Here is a 17,023-nt window from a genome sequence, read left to right on the forward strand (position 1 = left end):
TCCAATCAAAGACCTCACAGAAGGAGCCTAGTTCCACCAGACAGGATGCCCAAGTTGTCGGTTCCCACCGGACCAGACCAGTAGTATCTGAGGTTGGGGACCTCAGTATTTTGTAATGCTCCCTCTGATCTCCCCCTGCAACACACACCCCATGGTGACACCATTAGAAATGCCCGTGATGTGAGGTGGCAAATGTGCCCCACCATACCCCTGCTCCGTCCGAGGAGGAGTTGGGCGCAAAAATACTAAAGATCCCAGAGATTCCAGAACACCTCACCTCTTATTTCTGGAGGGACAGAGAAAGAGGGCTTTGCTTTGTAATTTGAGTTTCTTAGTCATGAAACCCTCCAAAATTATGTTTTAGACTCTTGAACTTGGGTAAGGGAGGGCAGCAAGGATGTCTGAACATAGACTTTTTCAGGGCTGTGATGGAGACTCTGGGAGCAGAGATCAAGAACTTTGGGGACAGGGACAGGTCTCTGCAGAATGGAAGACTCTGCGTCTACTGAGATGGGGGGGTGAGGGAACATCTAGGTTTGGGGGATACTGAACAAATGTCAGCTGGAGGGTCCTCTTGGGGTGGCCCTGCATGGCTAGGTAAACCCATTAGTTTGGGTGGAGGGAGGACAAGAAGGGCTCCGGGCAGGATGACTAAGAAAATGCACCTCAGTTGAAGGGGCTTCGCAGGGGCCTGAGTGACTGGCTCCTCACTGCCAGATCCTGTGGGGGTAAGGACTCAGGAGGCAGCCTTTGGGGTGAAGAGTTTATTTACTGCTCAGCCCCCTTGGCCCCGCCAGCCTGGGGTCTACCAGCAGTAGCAGTCAGGATAGGTTTCAGACACAAACTCAGGGTGGACAACATAGTTGTTTCTCTGGGGGCCACCGGTCTTCTTGAAGTGACTTGTGTCCCATCTGTGGGGAGAAATGGGTCAGCCCTTTTGGACCCTCATAGGTCTGATTCCAATTCTCAATGCTAACGGTATCCCAACATTTTGCCCCTAATATTGACCCCATGCTCCAACACTGACCTCCTAAGACCTCAGGTTCTACTGTTAAATTTCTGATTCCCAATACTGGCTCCATAACATTAATTTCTTATCCTCTACTTCAAGCTCTGAACCTAATGCCCTGATCTCTTGATTCTGGGCCCCACTGCCAACCTGTAACCCTTGGAGGTCAGCCTCAACGCCCTCTCATGGAGGGTGCTCCAGTTCCTTGCCAGCTTGGACGACCCCATGACACTAGCGCCCCCTGGTGGCATTTTCTACTCAGTGCATCGCAGCGGACAGTTCCCGCCCCGACTCGTCCCGGCGGGCCCCGCTGCGCCAAACGCCATTTGCGCGGGACTTACCTAAGGTTCGGACAAGGGTAGTATGACGGCGGGGGAGTTATAACAGCACATTGCATTCCGGGCGGGTGCTCGTAGGGCAATACACTCCTGGAGGAGGAAGTGGTGGGCAGGGAGAGGTCGGGCCTCAAAACCCAGACTAGGGCTCTGAGAGGCGCTCTTCCCCTCGGGCCTCTTGGCCCTTCAAGACCCCATCGAAGCTTCCCCTCTGGGAAGATACCTGAAAATCCCTATCCTCGTTAGGCCTGGTTTCCGCCGCCCAGGCTGGGCTGTGGGAGTACGCTGGATTGTGTGTGGGGGGGGAGGGAGGGGTGGGCTCCAGTCGTTGAAGAGCTGGGAGCCCCCGGGTCCTCTCCATTGGAGGGCAATTACTCCAGCACTAACGACATTTCTAAGGCTCAGGCACTTTCTCGCTCCCCCCTGCCCTTGTGACGGATGAGACTCTGCCTCGCACAATTAATCAGACTTTCTGCCCGGGGAAGGGCGGAGGGAATCACCGTGGGGTAGGGGCAGGATCTAGGGACCCCTACCCCCCGCCACCTTCCTCCACAAGCTCTCTAGACCGACGCGGACTTTGGAGTTCTCCCGGGCTTGGCCCGCCTTGACTGCCACCTGGTGCAGGGGAAAGGTTGTGCCGCAGTCTGGGCTGTAGCTGAGCGCTTGGGCCTCAGTTTCCTCAGCAGTAACACCCTAGGCTGTCTACCTTCAGAGGTGGTGTGGGGCTCTAAAGCCAGGACCCCTCTGGTAATACGGTTACCATTTCCTTGCTCACATAACACCCGGCAATGACCCTGCCCATTATCGACGGTGACCCGAGACCCAGGAACTGAAGCCGCTTTTTTGAGGACACCTGGCACTCCAGAGGCTAGAACCTGCGTCTCTAGGGCCGGGTATCCAGGTAGGGAACCAGGTGTGGGGAAGGGATGTGACTGGTGTGTGGGGTTTCTTCCTCAAAACAAACAAACAAACAAACAAAAACCAAAAACCAAAAAAAACCCCCCACCTTCTGGCGGGGCCTCCAGAGCTAGGTTGACCTTGAGCCCAGTTCGGGACGGAGAGGGCCGGGAACCTGGGGGAATCTTAATGCAGGTTCTCCGGTCTCAGCGGTCAGCTCAGGCCCTGGGGCCGGAGGGCGGGACAGGACAGGGCCCAGTAAGGGGATAGAGGCTGCGGGAGCCGGGGTAGGGTCTGGCATAGAGGCAGAGCAGAGCTGGAACTGGTGAGGGATGGGGCGCGCACAGCTGGGGTGAGGCTGGACTCGCGGGGGTGGGGTGGGGTGGGATGGGGGGGCTTGTTTCGGGCGGGGCCTGCCTAAGGCGGGAGCGGCCCTGCGAACCTTAGAGTCGGCTGCTCTTTGCACAAAGGCCGGAAGCGGCGTTCCGTGCAGGGTGCTCCGGTGACGTAGTAGTCCATCCCACGAGGACAGTAGTGGCGGCCGGAGCAAGGGCTTTCATAACCCTGGAAGGGCAGGCGGCCGGGCAGAGGATCCACGCACCTGCATCGGGACGGGATGTGAGGCAGCGGCTGGTTCCGTGACAGCGAGTTCAACATGTTCACCACCACCTCGCGCTCTGCTCCCGCGGACCCAAGCCGGGGAGACCCGGATACAGAGTTACAGGAAAGGGAAGGGACAGGGTCAGAGATAGGAAGAGATGGAAACAAAAACATGGACAGATAGAGGGGACAGGGTTACACCCCCATCTTTGACTTCTGCCGCATCCCCCAGGTCCCATCCCATCGTCCTTCTGGTCTACCCCACTACTGCCCCCACCAACTGTTACCATAGGCGTTGAGTCGTTCCGGCTTAGGAGGGCACTGCAAAGGCATTCCTCGAACAGCTGTCTCCATTCCGGCCTCCTGAAAGTGGCACACATGCTACCTCAAACTCTGACCCGGAAGAGTTCCTCCTTTTGGGGGTCCTCCCTGAACACCCAGACCAGTCCCAGGCCGTGTCTTCTCCCGCCCTCCAGACGCTCCCCTACTCTCCCAGCCTCGGAGTCTTTAGGGTTGTCACCGGGCAACGCAACGCGGTTACTCCGCCTCCGAGGTCGGGCGAGAGGGGATAGGAAGGAAAGGAAATGGAGCTATATATAGGTGGATGGGGTTTGGACCTAGGCCTCAGGCACCCCTGCCTCAGCGTTTGCCTTTGATTTTACCTCTCTTTGTCTAGCTGACTCTGTGTAGTTATGTCTTGGAGTGTCTCTAACTGGGGAGAGGTAGTGTCAATATTACAATATTGCCTGCCCATCAGAATCACCTGGAGGACTTGTGAAAAATCCTGACTCTTTTTTTTTTTTTTAAATTCATGAGAGACAGAGCGAGAGAGAAAGGCAGAGGGAGAAGCAGGCTCCCAAGGAGCAGGGAGCCCAATGCGGGACTCGATCCCAGGACCCTGGGATCATGACCTGAGCCGAAGGCAGACGCTTAACCATCTGAGCCACCCAGGCGCCCAAATCCTTGAAGTTCTGATTCAAAAGGGTTCAGTCAACCCGAGGTCAGCCATCAGCTACAGTTAAGAACCTCTGCTCTGGCCGCCCATCCTCTCAAATTTCCTCTTTCCTCTGGCCTGGGCCTGCAGCTGGGCTCCTTCCTATCTCCTTGGAAGACTCTCCTATTATCTATCTGCGCTGCAACTGGGTGGCCTTGCTTTCCCTTCTCTTGTCCTTGCTCACATCACAAAGGAGGGAGAGTGGAGCAGGTAGGCTCAACCTATCATTAGCCAGACCATGTGGGAAGGGGCCAGGTGGCAAGCTTCAGGAAGGTAGCAAGTCAGGGAGTGCACACTCACTGTGTCCCCACAGAGCCCAGCCAGAGACTGGGATCCGGGGGATCTGGGAGCTGTTCACACAGCTCCACTCCTGGGCTCCCCTGTCTCCTAGAAAATACAAACCCTAGTTTCACACTTGAGAAAGAGCCCTGGAGCATTGTTGATGGGAAAGGGATGAGGAACTAATGGTGAAATATCAGTCACTGTGGTTTAGCAGTGGAGGGAGATGTGTGTCCCAGACCCCAGGCGTCTGGTCACAGTAGATACCTTAGGTAGCCGGGGAAGGCATGTGGTATATTTGTTCCAGCCGGTGCAGTTGTAAGGTCCCATCCTCCATGTGTTATACCGGTCACCACATAGGTAGTATGGGGTCCATTTGTCTATTTGATCATAGGGGTGGAAACACAAAACATTGTTACTCCTTATTCTACCCCAGGATCTGCGTCCCCCTAGATGTTTCTCCTCTGATCCCCAGCACAAAGCTGGACTCTTACTAATATCCCTCAGGCCAGTCAAGCCCAGCCTGGCCCCAGATTTACACACTGAGATGCAGCCCATTCCTCACCTAGGGCAAGTTTCTGAGTGGGGTCTGGATCCTTTGAGCTGATCACTTTGCATCCTGGGACCACCTTCTCTGAATCAGCCTACCTAAAAATGGATCCTCTTCCTCTTTCCTCCCTCTCATTGTCCACATCCAGGGTCCAAAGTTTGCTTATTCTGCCTCCTTAAAATCACTTGAATCTAAACCCTCTTCTCATCCCCCATGATCTCACTGCTGTATCTCTGCAGTGCCATAACGAGGAGACAATATCATGTCATGGTTAATAGAATGGACTTCACAGACATTTGGGGTTCAAATCTCAGCTCTGCCAAATAGCTCTGTATGATCTTGACTGAATTAATTTCACTGTGTCTTAATCTCCTCAATTTTAAAATGGGGGTAATAGTATTATCTACCTCATAGATTGTTGTGAGATTTAAATGAGTTAATAATGTAAAACACTTAGAACAATGCCTGGCACATAGAAAACTATTACTACTATTGGCCTACTAACCGCCCTATCTCCTTTTGAAATTCTACAATCCAATCTCTACATAGATTTTCACAAATGAAAATCTGACCAAGACACTTCCTTACTTAAAATCCTCCAAAGCCCCACCCACCCAGTCATCTATGTCTGTCCTAAAGACCCTCCATGACCTACTACCCTAACAGTCTGAAAGAACACATGTGCAAGACACCAGGAAAGGAGGTCTAGGAGCCCTAGAGGAAGAGCAGGTGTATATATGTGTGGGGCAGGGTGTTGGGATTTGGAGTTCTGGATTGGTGAGTTGGACATATTAAGTTTGAGGTGTTTGGGGACATTCAGGTAAAGTTGACCATAATCAGATGGAGAGTGGAATTCTAGTGAGAGGTCAAGGGTAGAAATAAAGACTTAGAGTTGTCGGTTAAGACACTGGTTAGATAAAATGGTCTCAGGAGAAGAATAAGGAGAGAAAGGAGAGAAGAGAGCTCAGATTAGCACCCTGAGGAACCCCACATTTCCAGAATGGGGGAAAAAGAGACCTAGGAAATTGAGGCATCAGAGAAGCTGAGGAAGGAAGGAGTATCAAGAAATAGAGGGTGCCTGAGTGGTTCAATCGGTTAAGCGTCTGCCTTCAGCTCAGGTCATGATCCCGGAGTCCCAGGATGGAGTCCCACATTGGGCTCCCTGCTCAGTGGGGAGTCTGCTTCTCCCTCTGCCCTTCACCCCTCTGTTGCTTTGTTGCTCTGTTGCTCTCTCTCTCCCCCAAATAAATAAATAAAATCTTAAAAAAAAAAAAGGAGTGGTCAGAGCTTGAAATGCATAATGTAGGTCTCATTGATTGAAGAGTCCCTTGGATGCGGTAATTAGAACTACACAAGAGCAGTTTTAATGTTTGAATGTAGGAGATACAGACTCCCAATTTCAATTGGATAAATATTTATCATCAATTAATTCAATAAACACTTATGAGGCCTGGTTATACTAGATGCAGGGGCACAGCTGTGAATAAGAAGACTCTGCTCTTTTGGAATGTACAGTGAGAACATCACAAACACCTAACCAAATGGGAAAGATAATTTCTCATAAGGTGTAACAAGGAGTGAGGAAGTAGAGACTGTGAGTATAGACTATGTTTCTAAGAATCTTGGCTGTGAAGGGGAGGAGCAAGAGAGAATTTTTAGGCAGGAAGGGGTTAGAAAAGGCTTCCAGGTCAAGGGGAAAGAGGTGTGGTGGGGCAGAGAGATGCAGGAGAGATGGAGAACTGATGGAACAGGGTTGCTAAGAAGATGGGAAAAGATGCCCCTGGAATATACCTGGAGGGATTTGTTTGGAAGAGGTTAATACTCCCTCCATCTCTTTAGGGATAGGACCCAGGCCTCTTCCAGTTCTTTGGCACAAATACGAAACTCCCAAAAGGCAGGGCCTGGATCTCCTCCTTCAGGGTTAGGGTTAGGGTCAGCTCAGGTGGTTGGGAGTCAAGCTGGACTGGAGATGATTGGAGAAGCCCAGATTATGGGTGGGGATAAAGTTGATATGGGATCAGAGTGGAGGTCAGGACTCAAGTTGGGCTCAGGTTAAGGGTCATTGTTGAAGTCTCTGAGTGGGGTCATTGTTGGGTAGGTAAGGGGTGAGGTCCTACCTTCCTCTTGACAGAGCCAGTATTTCTCAGGAAAGTAGGGGTGGCCTGGTATGGAACCCTTATAGCTGTCGTCCTGCATGGCACATTTGACCATCTTCTGCAGGGCTTCAGGATCCACGTGGTGCTGCATGGTCTGAGTCAGGCCCTGGGCAAGGGGAGAGGAGAGGAGAGGAGAGGAAATGACTAAGTGCATAAAGGCCCCAGCTTTGGTGTCCTGCTGGACTCAGATCCAGTCCCTATTGAGAAAGTCAGCCCAATTGGGTGTCCTCCCTATGCCAGAGGGATCCCCGTGCCAGTCTTGACCCCCCCTGCATAGTTTTTTGTTTGAATCACACTTTCTTCCTTTCTTTCTATCCAAGGCTAGGGCTTGGAGCCAGGCATTTGTCCTCAGAGTGCTTTTCTGATGTTCTCATTTCTGTCCTTTCCTTGACTGGGAGCTCTTTAAGGGCAGAGCTGGGTGTTCCTGTTTCCTTGCAGACTGTGTGCTATCTGGGAGCAGGGCCTGGGTCTCCCCAAACAGACCAACAGTCCCCTGGTATAACCTGGAGCCTCAGGAAAGCCTGGCTGCCCTGGGAGCCAGCTGCCTTATGCAGGTGTTTTGGAAGGGAGTGCTCTCTGGGAATTTGGCACCTTGAAGGAGATGAAGGATGGGGCTGGAGGGACACCTAATTTAAAATCTCATTCCTGAGGGTGCCTGGGTAGCTCAGTCATTGGGCGTCTGCCTTTGGCTCAGATCATGGTCCCAGAGTCCTGGGATCGAGCCCCGTGTGGGCTCAGCGGGGAGCCTGCTTCTCCCTCCCCCTCTGCCTGCAGCTCTCCCTGCTTGTGCTCACTCTCTCTCTGTGTGTCAAATAAATAAATAAAATCTTAAAAAAAAAAAAGAAAAAAGAAATAAATGAGAGGATTTAAAAAAAAATCTAATTCCCTGACTCCAACCTGACCCTGATTCTACTGTGGCTCTGATCTTGACACCAATATCACCCTTGACTCTGACACTCACTTTTCTTATCCTACCCTGACCTTTTTCCTGATCTTGGTTCAGGCCCTGGGTTCCTCTGCTTCTTGGGGTTTACCTTGTCTTATCTCCTTCAATCCCTTATTGGGTTAGATCTGTGGAATTCCTGATTAAGACCTACCTCTGGATCTCCCTTGTCCTCAGCTGAGGGCAGAATGAATGCCAGGTTAGTTGTAAACCAACAGATCTCTGCAAGCAGCTGGTGTAAAAAGGCAGCTGGGTCACAGGGGTGGGACACCCAGCAAAGTCAGAGACTAGAAGGGACTTCCTCATAGTGGACAGCAAGGTGCTGGGATGGTGACACAGCTACCCTCATTTCCCCCTTATGATCTAAAGAGCAAAGGCTTCTCTTGGCCAAGATGAGACCTGGTGCCCCTACTGCCCTGAGAGCCACTCAGCTGAGGGGTTTACTGGAACTCTGTGCCCAGCTGAGGTTTTGTTTTGTGGGCAGATCCTGCACAGTCATACTCCATATAGGTGAAAGAGCCACATGACTTGGCATTCCCTTGACCTTTACACATAGACACACACACACACACACACACACACACAGTCATTTAGGAGAACTCATAGACGTCATCAATTTTCCCCTTAGAGGCTTTCCTCAGATGTCTGTATCTTTGATTGTCAGCTCATGGTTATGAGTAGGAGACTAAAAAAGCTTAGTGGAGGCTCTGAGCTGTGTATGGGTGGGCTTTGTCAACCAAGAGCATCATTGTAGGATGGTCTGGCTAAACCTATTTTTGTCAAATTCTGTCAGTATCTGTAGATCTTCCCTCTTGGGCTGATCAGATTCTTCAGAAGACACTCTCAATCTTTGGCCTCTAGGTAGTGGCCTGGCTACCAGTGTTCTGCGAATCTAGTGGAGGGGCACCTGGGTGGCTCAGTTGGTTAAGCGACTACCTTCAGCTCAGGTCATGATCCTGGAGTCCCGGGATCGAGTCCCACATCGGGCTCCCTGCTCGGCAGGGGGTCTGCTTCTCCCTCTGCCCTCTTCCCTCTCGTGCTCTCTGTCTCTCATTCTCTCCCTCTCAAATAAATAAATAAAATCTTTAAAAAAAAAAAAAGAATCTAGTGGAGAAGAGGATTGCGGGGGCGGGGTGGGTGCTGGCATTCAGTATGTGGAGGTTCACCTGTATTCAGCATGGTACCCTGCCCTCAGCTGGGCCTGGTATCCCCAGTCCTGAGATCCTTGCCAAAAAATTAGCCTTCTGATTTTTGCAGAGATGGGACGGGCAGTCACCCATGGCATGGAATAGAAGAGGGGATTAGTGAGCTTAACTGATTTTTAAAAAAATATATTTAAAAAATTATTTATTTGAGAGAGAAAGATAGAGCGTGCCCATGAGTCAGGGAGGGGTGGGAGAGGAGCAGAGGGCGAAGCAGACTCCCTTCTGAGCAGGGAGCTGGATGGGGGGCTTGATGCGATGCGGGGCTCAGTTGAGGGGCTGACTGAACCACTGAGGTGCCCTGGTTTAACTGCTTCTTAAACAGCTTTCAAATCATCCTTATTTTAGCTGCAGTCCTGTCCTATCTTCAGTTCCAGAGAAGCCTAGTATTACCAATTCCTGAGCCTTTTTTTAAAAAAATATTTTATTTATTTATTTGAGACAGAGAGAATGAGAGACAGAGAGCATGAGAGGGAGGAGGGTCAGAGGGAGAAGCAGACTCCCTGCTGAGCAGGGAGCCCGATGCGGGACTCGATCCCGGGACTCCAGGATCATGACCTGAGCCGAAGGCAGTCGCTTAACCAACTGAGCCACCCAGGCGCCCAATTCCTGAGCCTTTTTGAAAATTCTGCAGTTTTAGTTGAATTATGTCTTGTGTTTCCCACTGCTGGCTTTGGATTCAGCTTTCTCAGCTCTGCTGTCAGGTACTAGTTATTGATCATACTTTCTAGCTTCTGAAATTTTGTAGCCATTGTCCTTTCTCTCTCACTAGTTTTGTGAGTTTATGTGTCAAATATCCATTTACAGGTGTTCTAGAGGGTTTCAGGAGAGAGTCAAAATACATATGTTCAATTTCAACCCAGAAAATTAGAGTTGTATATTCTATATACTAATCCTTTGTCAATTACATGTTGCAAATATCTTCTCTCAAGTTTGTGGCTTGTATCTTCATTTTCTTTATAGTGTCTTTTGATGAAAAGAAGTTCTTAATTTTAACATATGTAAATTTATTAATCTCTTCTTTTATGTAGTACTTTTGTGACTTGTTTAATAAATACAACCATACTCTCAGATAATGGAGATAATGTCCTATATTTTCTTCTAAAAGCAAATAGTTTTACTTTCCATAGTTAAGTCTTTTATCTGTCAGGAGTTGCTATTGGTGTGAGTTAGGGATAAAAAAAACCTCTTATTTTTATCCATCTGGATAACCAACTGTCCCATTGAATAGTCTATCTCTCCCCACACCACGCCCCCCACACCAATATATAATGCTATTCCAATTCTGATATATCTTTTCCCATAGCTTTACTTTCAGTCATCTCTGTTGTGTATTGTTCCATATATATATGGCCCCATATCTGATCTGTTTCATTCTCTATCAATCAATTTGGCTATTCCTACAGTAATACTATGCTTTATAAATGTTTGTCACTCTTCCTATCTACATGCATGTTATACCTCTCCGTTTATTTATTTTTTAAGCAAAGTTTTATATTATCCATACAGTTTTATACACATTGTTAGATTTCTACTTACTGTTGTTTTTTGCTAGAATGATATACGTGTGTGTGTGTGTGTGTGTATTTTATTTTTTAAAATTATGCTTCCTGGGGCACCTGGCTGCCTCAGTTGGAAGAGCATGCGACTCTTGATCTCGGGGTCATGAGTTTGAGCCCCATGTTGGGTGTAGAGAGTACTTAAAATGAATAAATATATTAAAACTTAAAAAAATAAAATTATGTTCCCTAAATACTTGCTGTTGAGGTAAAGAAATGTGATTGACTTTTTATCTTATATTCACCCAACTTTCTAAATTCTTATTCTAATAATTTGTAGATGCTACGTACACAACTGTATTGTCTGTGAATAATAAGTTTTTTGTATTCCTTTCCTACCCTTGTATCTTATATGATATTATTTTCCAAAATACAACTTATCTGATATTGTTTTCTAAATTTTGGCACTTTCCTTAAATTTAACAAATTAAAAATCATAATTATTTTCCATTGACATTGGTTGCTTAAATTTAACTCACGTTTACCAATTTCTTAGCTCACCATTCCTTCTTGCATCTCAGACCTTCCTTTTGTGATCACTTTCCTTCTCCCCAAAGTATATCCTTTAGAAGTTCCTTTATTACAGGTCTGATGGTAGTAAACATTTTCATTTTGTTTGCTGTAAATGTTTTTATCTTTCTTTTGTTCTTGAAAGAAAGATACTTTGGGCGCCTGGGTGGCTCACTCAGTTGAGTGTCTGCCTTTTGCTCAGGTCGTGATCTCTAGATCCTGGGATCCAGCCCCAGCATTGGGTTCCCCGCTCAGTGGGGAACTGCCCCTCCTCCCTGCTCATGCTCTCTTTCGCTCTGTCTCTCAAAAAAATAAATAAGATCTTAAAAAAAAAAAGGAAGACATTTAGACAACAATTTTTCTCTGCCTGTTTTTAAGGTCATCTCTTAAGCTGGTGTTGGGCAGTTCCACTGTGAGATACTGATGTGTGAAATTCCTTCTATTTATTCTATATCTGTGGATTCATTTCTTTTATTAGTTCTGGAAAATATGGAGCCTTTTTCTCTTCAGATAATGCCTGTTCTCCTTTCTGCTCTGTCCTTCTGGGACTCTGAGTAGATGTGTATGAGATCTTCTCCTTCTGTCTTTCATATTGCCTAATGTTTTTTTCATATTTTTTAACCACTTGGTCTCTGTGCTGCATTCTGGGAAATGTCTTTCTCTCTTTCATTTCACTAATACTCTTGTTTTTTAAAGTTTTTATTTTAATTCCAGTTAGTTAACATACAGTGTTACATTAGTTCATTTGTACAATATAGTGATTGAACAATTCCACATATCACCCAATGCTTATCACAAGTGCACTCCTTAATCCCATCACCTATTTCACCCATCCCCCCACCCACCTCCCCTCTGGTAACCATCAGTTTGTTCTCTATAATTAAGAATCTGTTTCTTGGTTTGTCTCTCTCTCTCTTTTTGTTTTAAGATTTTATTTATTTATTTATTTATTTTTTAAGATTTTATTTATTTGACAGAGAGAGACAGAGCACAAGTAGGCAGAGTGACAGGCAGATGGAGAGGGAGAAACAGGCTCTCTGCCGAGCAGGGAGCCGGATGCGGGGCTCGATCCCAATACCCCAGGATCATGACCGGAGCCGAAGGCAGCCGCTTAACAGACTGAGCCACCCAGGCGCCCCAGATTTTATTTATTTATTTGAGAGAGAGAGAGAGCATGAGCAGGGGAAGGGGCAGAGAGAGAGGGAGAAACAGACTCCCCTGCTGAGCAGGGAGCCTGACGTGGGGCTCGATCCTAGGACTCTGGGATCCTGGCCTGAGTCAAAGGCAGATGCTTAACCAACTGAGCCACCCAGGTGCCCCTTGTCCCTCTCTCTTTTTTCCCCTTTGTTCATTTGTTTTGTTTCTTAAATTCCACGTGTGTGAAATCATATGGCATTTGTCTTTCTCTGACTTATTTCATTTAGCATTATACTCTCTTGCTCCGTACATGTCATCGCAAATGGCAAGACTTCATTCTTTTTATGGCTGAATAACATTCCATTGTATACATATACACCTCATCTTCTTTATCCCTTCATCAGTCAATGGACACTTGGCTGCTTCCATATCTTGGCTATTGTAAATAATACTGCTATGAACATAGGGCTTCATGTATCCCTTTGAATTAGGGTTTTTGTGTTCTTTAGGTAAATACCTAGTAGTGCGATTGCTGGATTGTAGGGTAGCTCTATTTTTAACTTTTTGAAGAACCTCCATACTGTTTTCCAGAGTGGCTGTACCAGTTTGCATTTCTACCGACAGTGTAAGAGGGTTCCCCTTTCTCCACATCCTCACCAACACCTGGTGTTTCTTGTGTTGTTGATTTTAGCCATTCTGACAGGTGTGGGGTGATAGCTCTTTGTAGTTTTGATTTGCATTTCCCTAATGGTAAGTGATGATGAACAGCTTTTCATGTGTCTGTTGGCCATCTGTATATCTTCTTTGAAGAAATATCTGTTCATGTCTTCTGCCCATTTTATTTTAGAAAGAGAGAGAATGGGGAAGGGCAGAGGGAGAGGGAGAGAGAATCTTAAGCAGGCTCCCCACCCAGTACACGGCCTGATTCGGGACTTGATCTCATGACCCTGAGATCGTGATCTGAGCCAAAATCAAGAGTCAGACATTTAAGTGCCTGCATGACCCGCATGCCCCTCTTCTGCTCATTTTTAAAATTAGATTATATTTTTTGGGTGGTTGAGTTTTCTAAGTTTTTTATATATTTTGAATACTAACCCTTTATTGGATATATCATTTGCAAATATCTTCTCCCATTCCCTAGGTGGCCTTTTAGTTTTCTTGGTTGTTTCCTTTGCCATGCAGAAGCTTTTTACTTTGATATAGACTAATAGTTTACTTTTTTTTTTATTCTTATGTTAATCCCCATACATTACATCATTAGTTTTAGATGAAGTGTTCCATGATTCATTGTTTGTGCATAACACCCAGTGCTCCATGCAGAATGTGCCCTCCTCAATACCCACCACCAGGCTAACCCATCCTCCCACCCTAATAGTTTACTTTTGATTTTGTTTCCCTTGTCTCAGGAGACATATCTAGAAAAAAGTTGCTTCAGCCAATGCCAAAGAGGTTAACAATACTTGTTCTTCCAATCCATGAGCAAGGAATGTCTTTCCATTTCTTTGTGTCATCTCACTGACACTCTTAAGCTATGTCTAATCTGCCCTTTGACCCATCTACTGAGGTTTTGGTTTTAACACACATATTTTTTATTTCTAAAATTTCTATTTACTTCTTTTTTTTTACATTTGTCTGGTCTTTAAAAAATATAATCACTTGCTTGCTCATTTTGATGATTTCACTTCATTTAAAAAAAAATGTGTAATAATTATTTTGTATTCTTTAACTGTTAATTCCAATATCTGAAGTCCTTGGAGGTTTTAGTCTGTTGTTTGTTATTTCTGCTGACTGTCAATATGGTGGTTTGTTTCCTTATACCTCTTATTGCAAACTCAGACTTGATTGGCCTTACTGTGAAGGATACTTGGAAACCTACATTGAGGGGTATTTTCTACTACAGAGGATACACATTCATTGTGTGTGTGTGTGTGTGTGTGTGTGTGTGTGGTGGGGCAGGGAGCCAGAGATCACTAAACTTTCTGGTTCATTTTGGAGTTTAAGATTTAGTTTCTTCGCCTCACTTAAAGCTTAGACTCCTGCTTGTAGTGCTGATGTTGGCATTCATCCTCAGGGCATCCTAAGTATACTGACCACTCACCTCTTTGAGAGTCCAGAAAAAATAAAAGTAAATTTTTATGCAAGACCTAGTTGTTTTAAAGCAGGAGGGCCCTTGAGAGTTTCTAGATCAGCATACTGCCAGAAGCAGTATGCTTCCTTCTTCATTCTTAATCCCACTGCTGTCTGGCTTTCACTCCTCTCTACTCACTGAAGCTGTCTGGCCAGATTGCTAAGGATTACTACATCCAAGAGATCCATGTCTGTGTTGACATTTGGCACTGACCTTTGTCTAAAATGCTGTCTTTGTTGGTTTCTCCTTGATTTTCCTCCTATCACCCGGTCTCCTTTTATGGCTCTTCTTCCTTTACTTACCTCTTAAATAATCCGTATTCTCCAAAGTCCACCCTTGACCTCTTTCTTATTTTTCCTTGGCAATCTCATACACTCCTATGGCTTTAGCTACTGCCTGTATGTTGATGATTTCAAAATTTGTATCTGTAGCCCAACCCTTTTCCCTGTGCTTCAGATTAAGTATATCCAACTACCTACCAGATATCTCCTGTTAGTCCTCGAATATTTTTGTCCCAAAATGAACTCCCAATCTTTTTCTAATCTGCAATTCCAAATCTCAGAACTACTATTCCTCTATTTGCCAGAGCCCTAAACCCAGGAGTCATCCTAATCTCTCCTCTCTTCTTCATACCCAGATGGTGACCAAGATCTATTGATCTACTTCTTAAAATTCCCTCCTATTGAATGTCAAAAAGGCAGGCACTCTCATATTTTTTTGGTGGGCATGTAAATTATAACCCTTAATACAGCAATTTGAAGTGTATATCAAAAGTTTTCAAAGTGTGCATATCCTTTCTCCCAACAATTTCATGTCTAGTAATTTATCCTAAGGAGATACTTGATGTCTACAGATGTACACAAATGATTGTACTAGCAACATTTTGTAAATAACCTAAATTTCCAATAAGATTCTTTAAACATAGTTTGGTACATTCATAAAATAAAATACCATAGTCATTAAAATGATATTATAGAATATTTTTACACAAAAAAATGTACCTGATATGTGGTTATATGCAAAGAGCAAGATTCAGAGTGTTAGTATACAATGTGATGCCTTTTCATAAAAAATGTTTGCTTCGGGCGCCTGGGTGGCTCAGTCGTTAAGCGTCTGCCTTCGGCTCAGGTCATGATCCCAGGGTCCTGGGATCGAGTCCCACATCGGGCTCCCTGCTCAGCGGGGAGTCTGCTTCTCCCTCTGACCCTCCTCCCTCTCCTGCTCTCTGTCTCTCATTCTCTCTCTCTCAAATAAATAAATAAAATCTTTAAAAAGAAAAAAAATTCTCTCCTATTCAAAAAATTCCCTTTTCACTGCCACAGTCTCTCCTTATCTCTCACCTACATCCTCCTTTCCTTATCCTTCACCACCTCACTGGGCTTCCTGCCCTGAGCCCCAGCCCCTCCAATCTCCTGCCACTGTGGCTCCTCTCACCATTGGGCTGGCCTCCCCCACTGCTCCAGTTCTTAATTCCTGGTGGATCCTTGTCCCGAGGCTGCCATTTCCCCTGACTCTTTTCTGTTGGAAGCCCCCTCCCTCAAGATCTCTTAGTAGACCTGCCCTTCAAGAACCAGGAATGCTCTCCCGATTTTCCAGCTCTTGTATCAGTACATCCACTGGGCAACCCTATTTTGTTCACTTGTCTGCTGAGAGCTCTGCACAGGCACAGCCTGGCTTTTCATTGTTGTATCTGCATTGTGCCTGGCACATGTAGATACTTGCCACTTGTTGGACGGTACACACAGATAAATTCCCTTGGGCAGAGTCACAAGTAGACTCACAGATCTTGTCTCCATTTTGTGAATGCTGCACAGACCCACTTGGCCACTCATCTTCAAGTACAGACATACAGACACAAGAAGACTGTGATATATATGCATGAAAACATGCCTATAGCACATTTTCTGGCATATCCCACAGGCAGCCTCAGGGCCTTTGCATTTTCTGATCACTCTGCCTAGAACCCTATTCTGTCAGCTAGTTCTTCATAGGGCTAGTTTTCTCTTATCTTTCTGGTCTCTGCTCAATGTCACCGTGAGAGAGAGGTCTTCCATGACCTCCCTATTTAAGTAGCTCTGCCTGGTTACTTTCCATTTCCATTACCCTGTTTATTTCCTATCCAGCATTTTGGATAATTTATAAAACTTGTTTATTTTTTGATAATTATTTGTCTCTCTCCACCTCCTACCCTAGTGGAGTAGGAGGGCACCATGAGGGCAGAATTTTGTACTAGTTTATATATTATTATAAATTCCATGCCTAGGCAAATGAATAAAATCCATACATGCATGCGTGTACGCACGTGCACGCACACGCACACATACATAGCTACAAATAATTATAAACACATAATGACAACCACACACTACCAGTCATTCAGACACACATGACCATTCACTCTGGCCTGTTAACCCACCCAGCCTCTACTTACCGGCGTCACAAACTTGTTGGCTTCCCAGGCCCACAGAGGTGGGTCTTTGTAGACCTCCTTGATAGAGGTAGGAGCCCTGTAGGAGTCACTGTAGGTGCTGATGGGGGTCTTGGTCTTGCGGGAGAAGAGGAACATAGTGAGGTCTAGGGGATGCCGTGGTGGGCTCTACCTACCAAGGGCTCCTGTAAGACATCAGTGACCACCCCCTCTGCCAGAAAGCCCACACCTCCAGCCTGGCAGGTGCCCCTAGCTGCTGTGACCCCCTCCTATGGAGGATCTCTCAGCTGCCCTCC

General features: G+C 46.3%; 1 protein-coding gene across 2 annotated transcripts; it reads right to left on the minus strand.

The window, feature by feature from the left end:
- Positions 1–749: 749 nt before the first annotated feature.
- C13H9orf24 (chromosome 13 C9orf24 homolog) lies at positions 750–16,947 on the minus strand. 2 transcript variants are annotated; one of them, XM_021691567.2, is made up of 7 exons: positions 16,731–16,947; positions 6,782–6,926; positions 4,382–4,494; positions 3,129–3,204; positions 2,684–2,918; positions 1,351–1,437; positions 750–911 (listed from the first exon to the last, which is right to left on the minus strand). In XM_021691567.2, exons 1-7 carry the CDS (start codon positions 16,863–16,865, stop codon positions 806–808), a joined length of 897 nt encoding a protein of 298 aa, XP_021547242.1. In that variant the 5' UTR covers positions 16,866–16,947; the 3' UTR covers positions 750–805. The 2 variants fall into 2 exon arrangements, with proteins under 2 accessions (XP_021547242.1, XP_021547243.1); XM_021691568.1 differs by lacking the exon at positions 750–911 and having other exon boundaries at positions 1,351–1,434; positions 2,680–2,918.
- Positions 16,948–17,023: the final 76 nt, after the last annotated feature.

The sequence above is a fragment of the Neomonachus schauinslandi genome, chromosome 13 (genome assembly GCF_002201575.2).
Source record: "Neomonachus schauinslandi chromosome 13, ASM220157v2, whole genome shotgun sequence".
Lineage (NCBI taxonomy): Eukaryota > Metazoa > Chordata > Mammalia > Carnivora > Phocidae > Neomonachus > Neomonachus schauinslandi.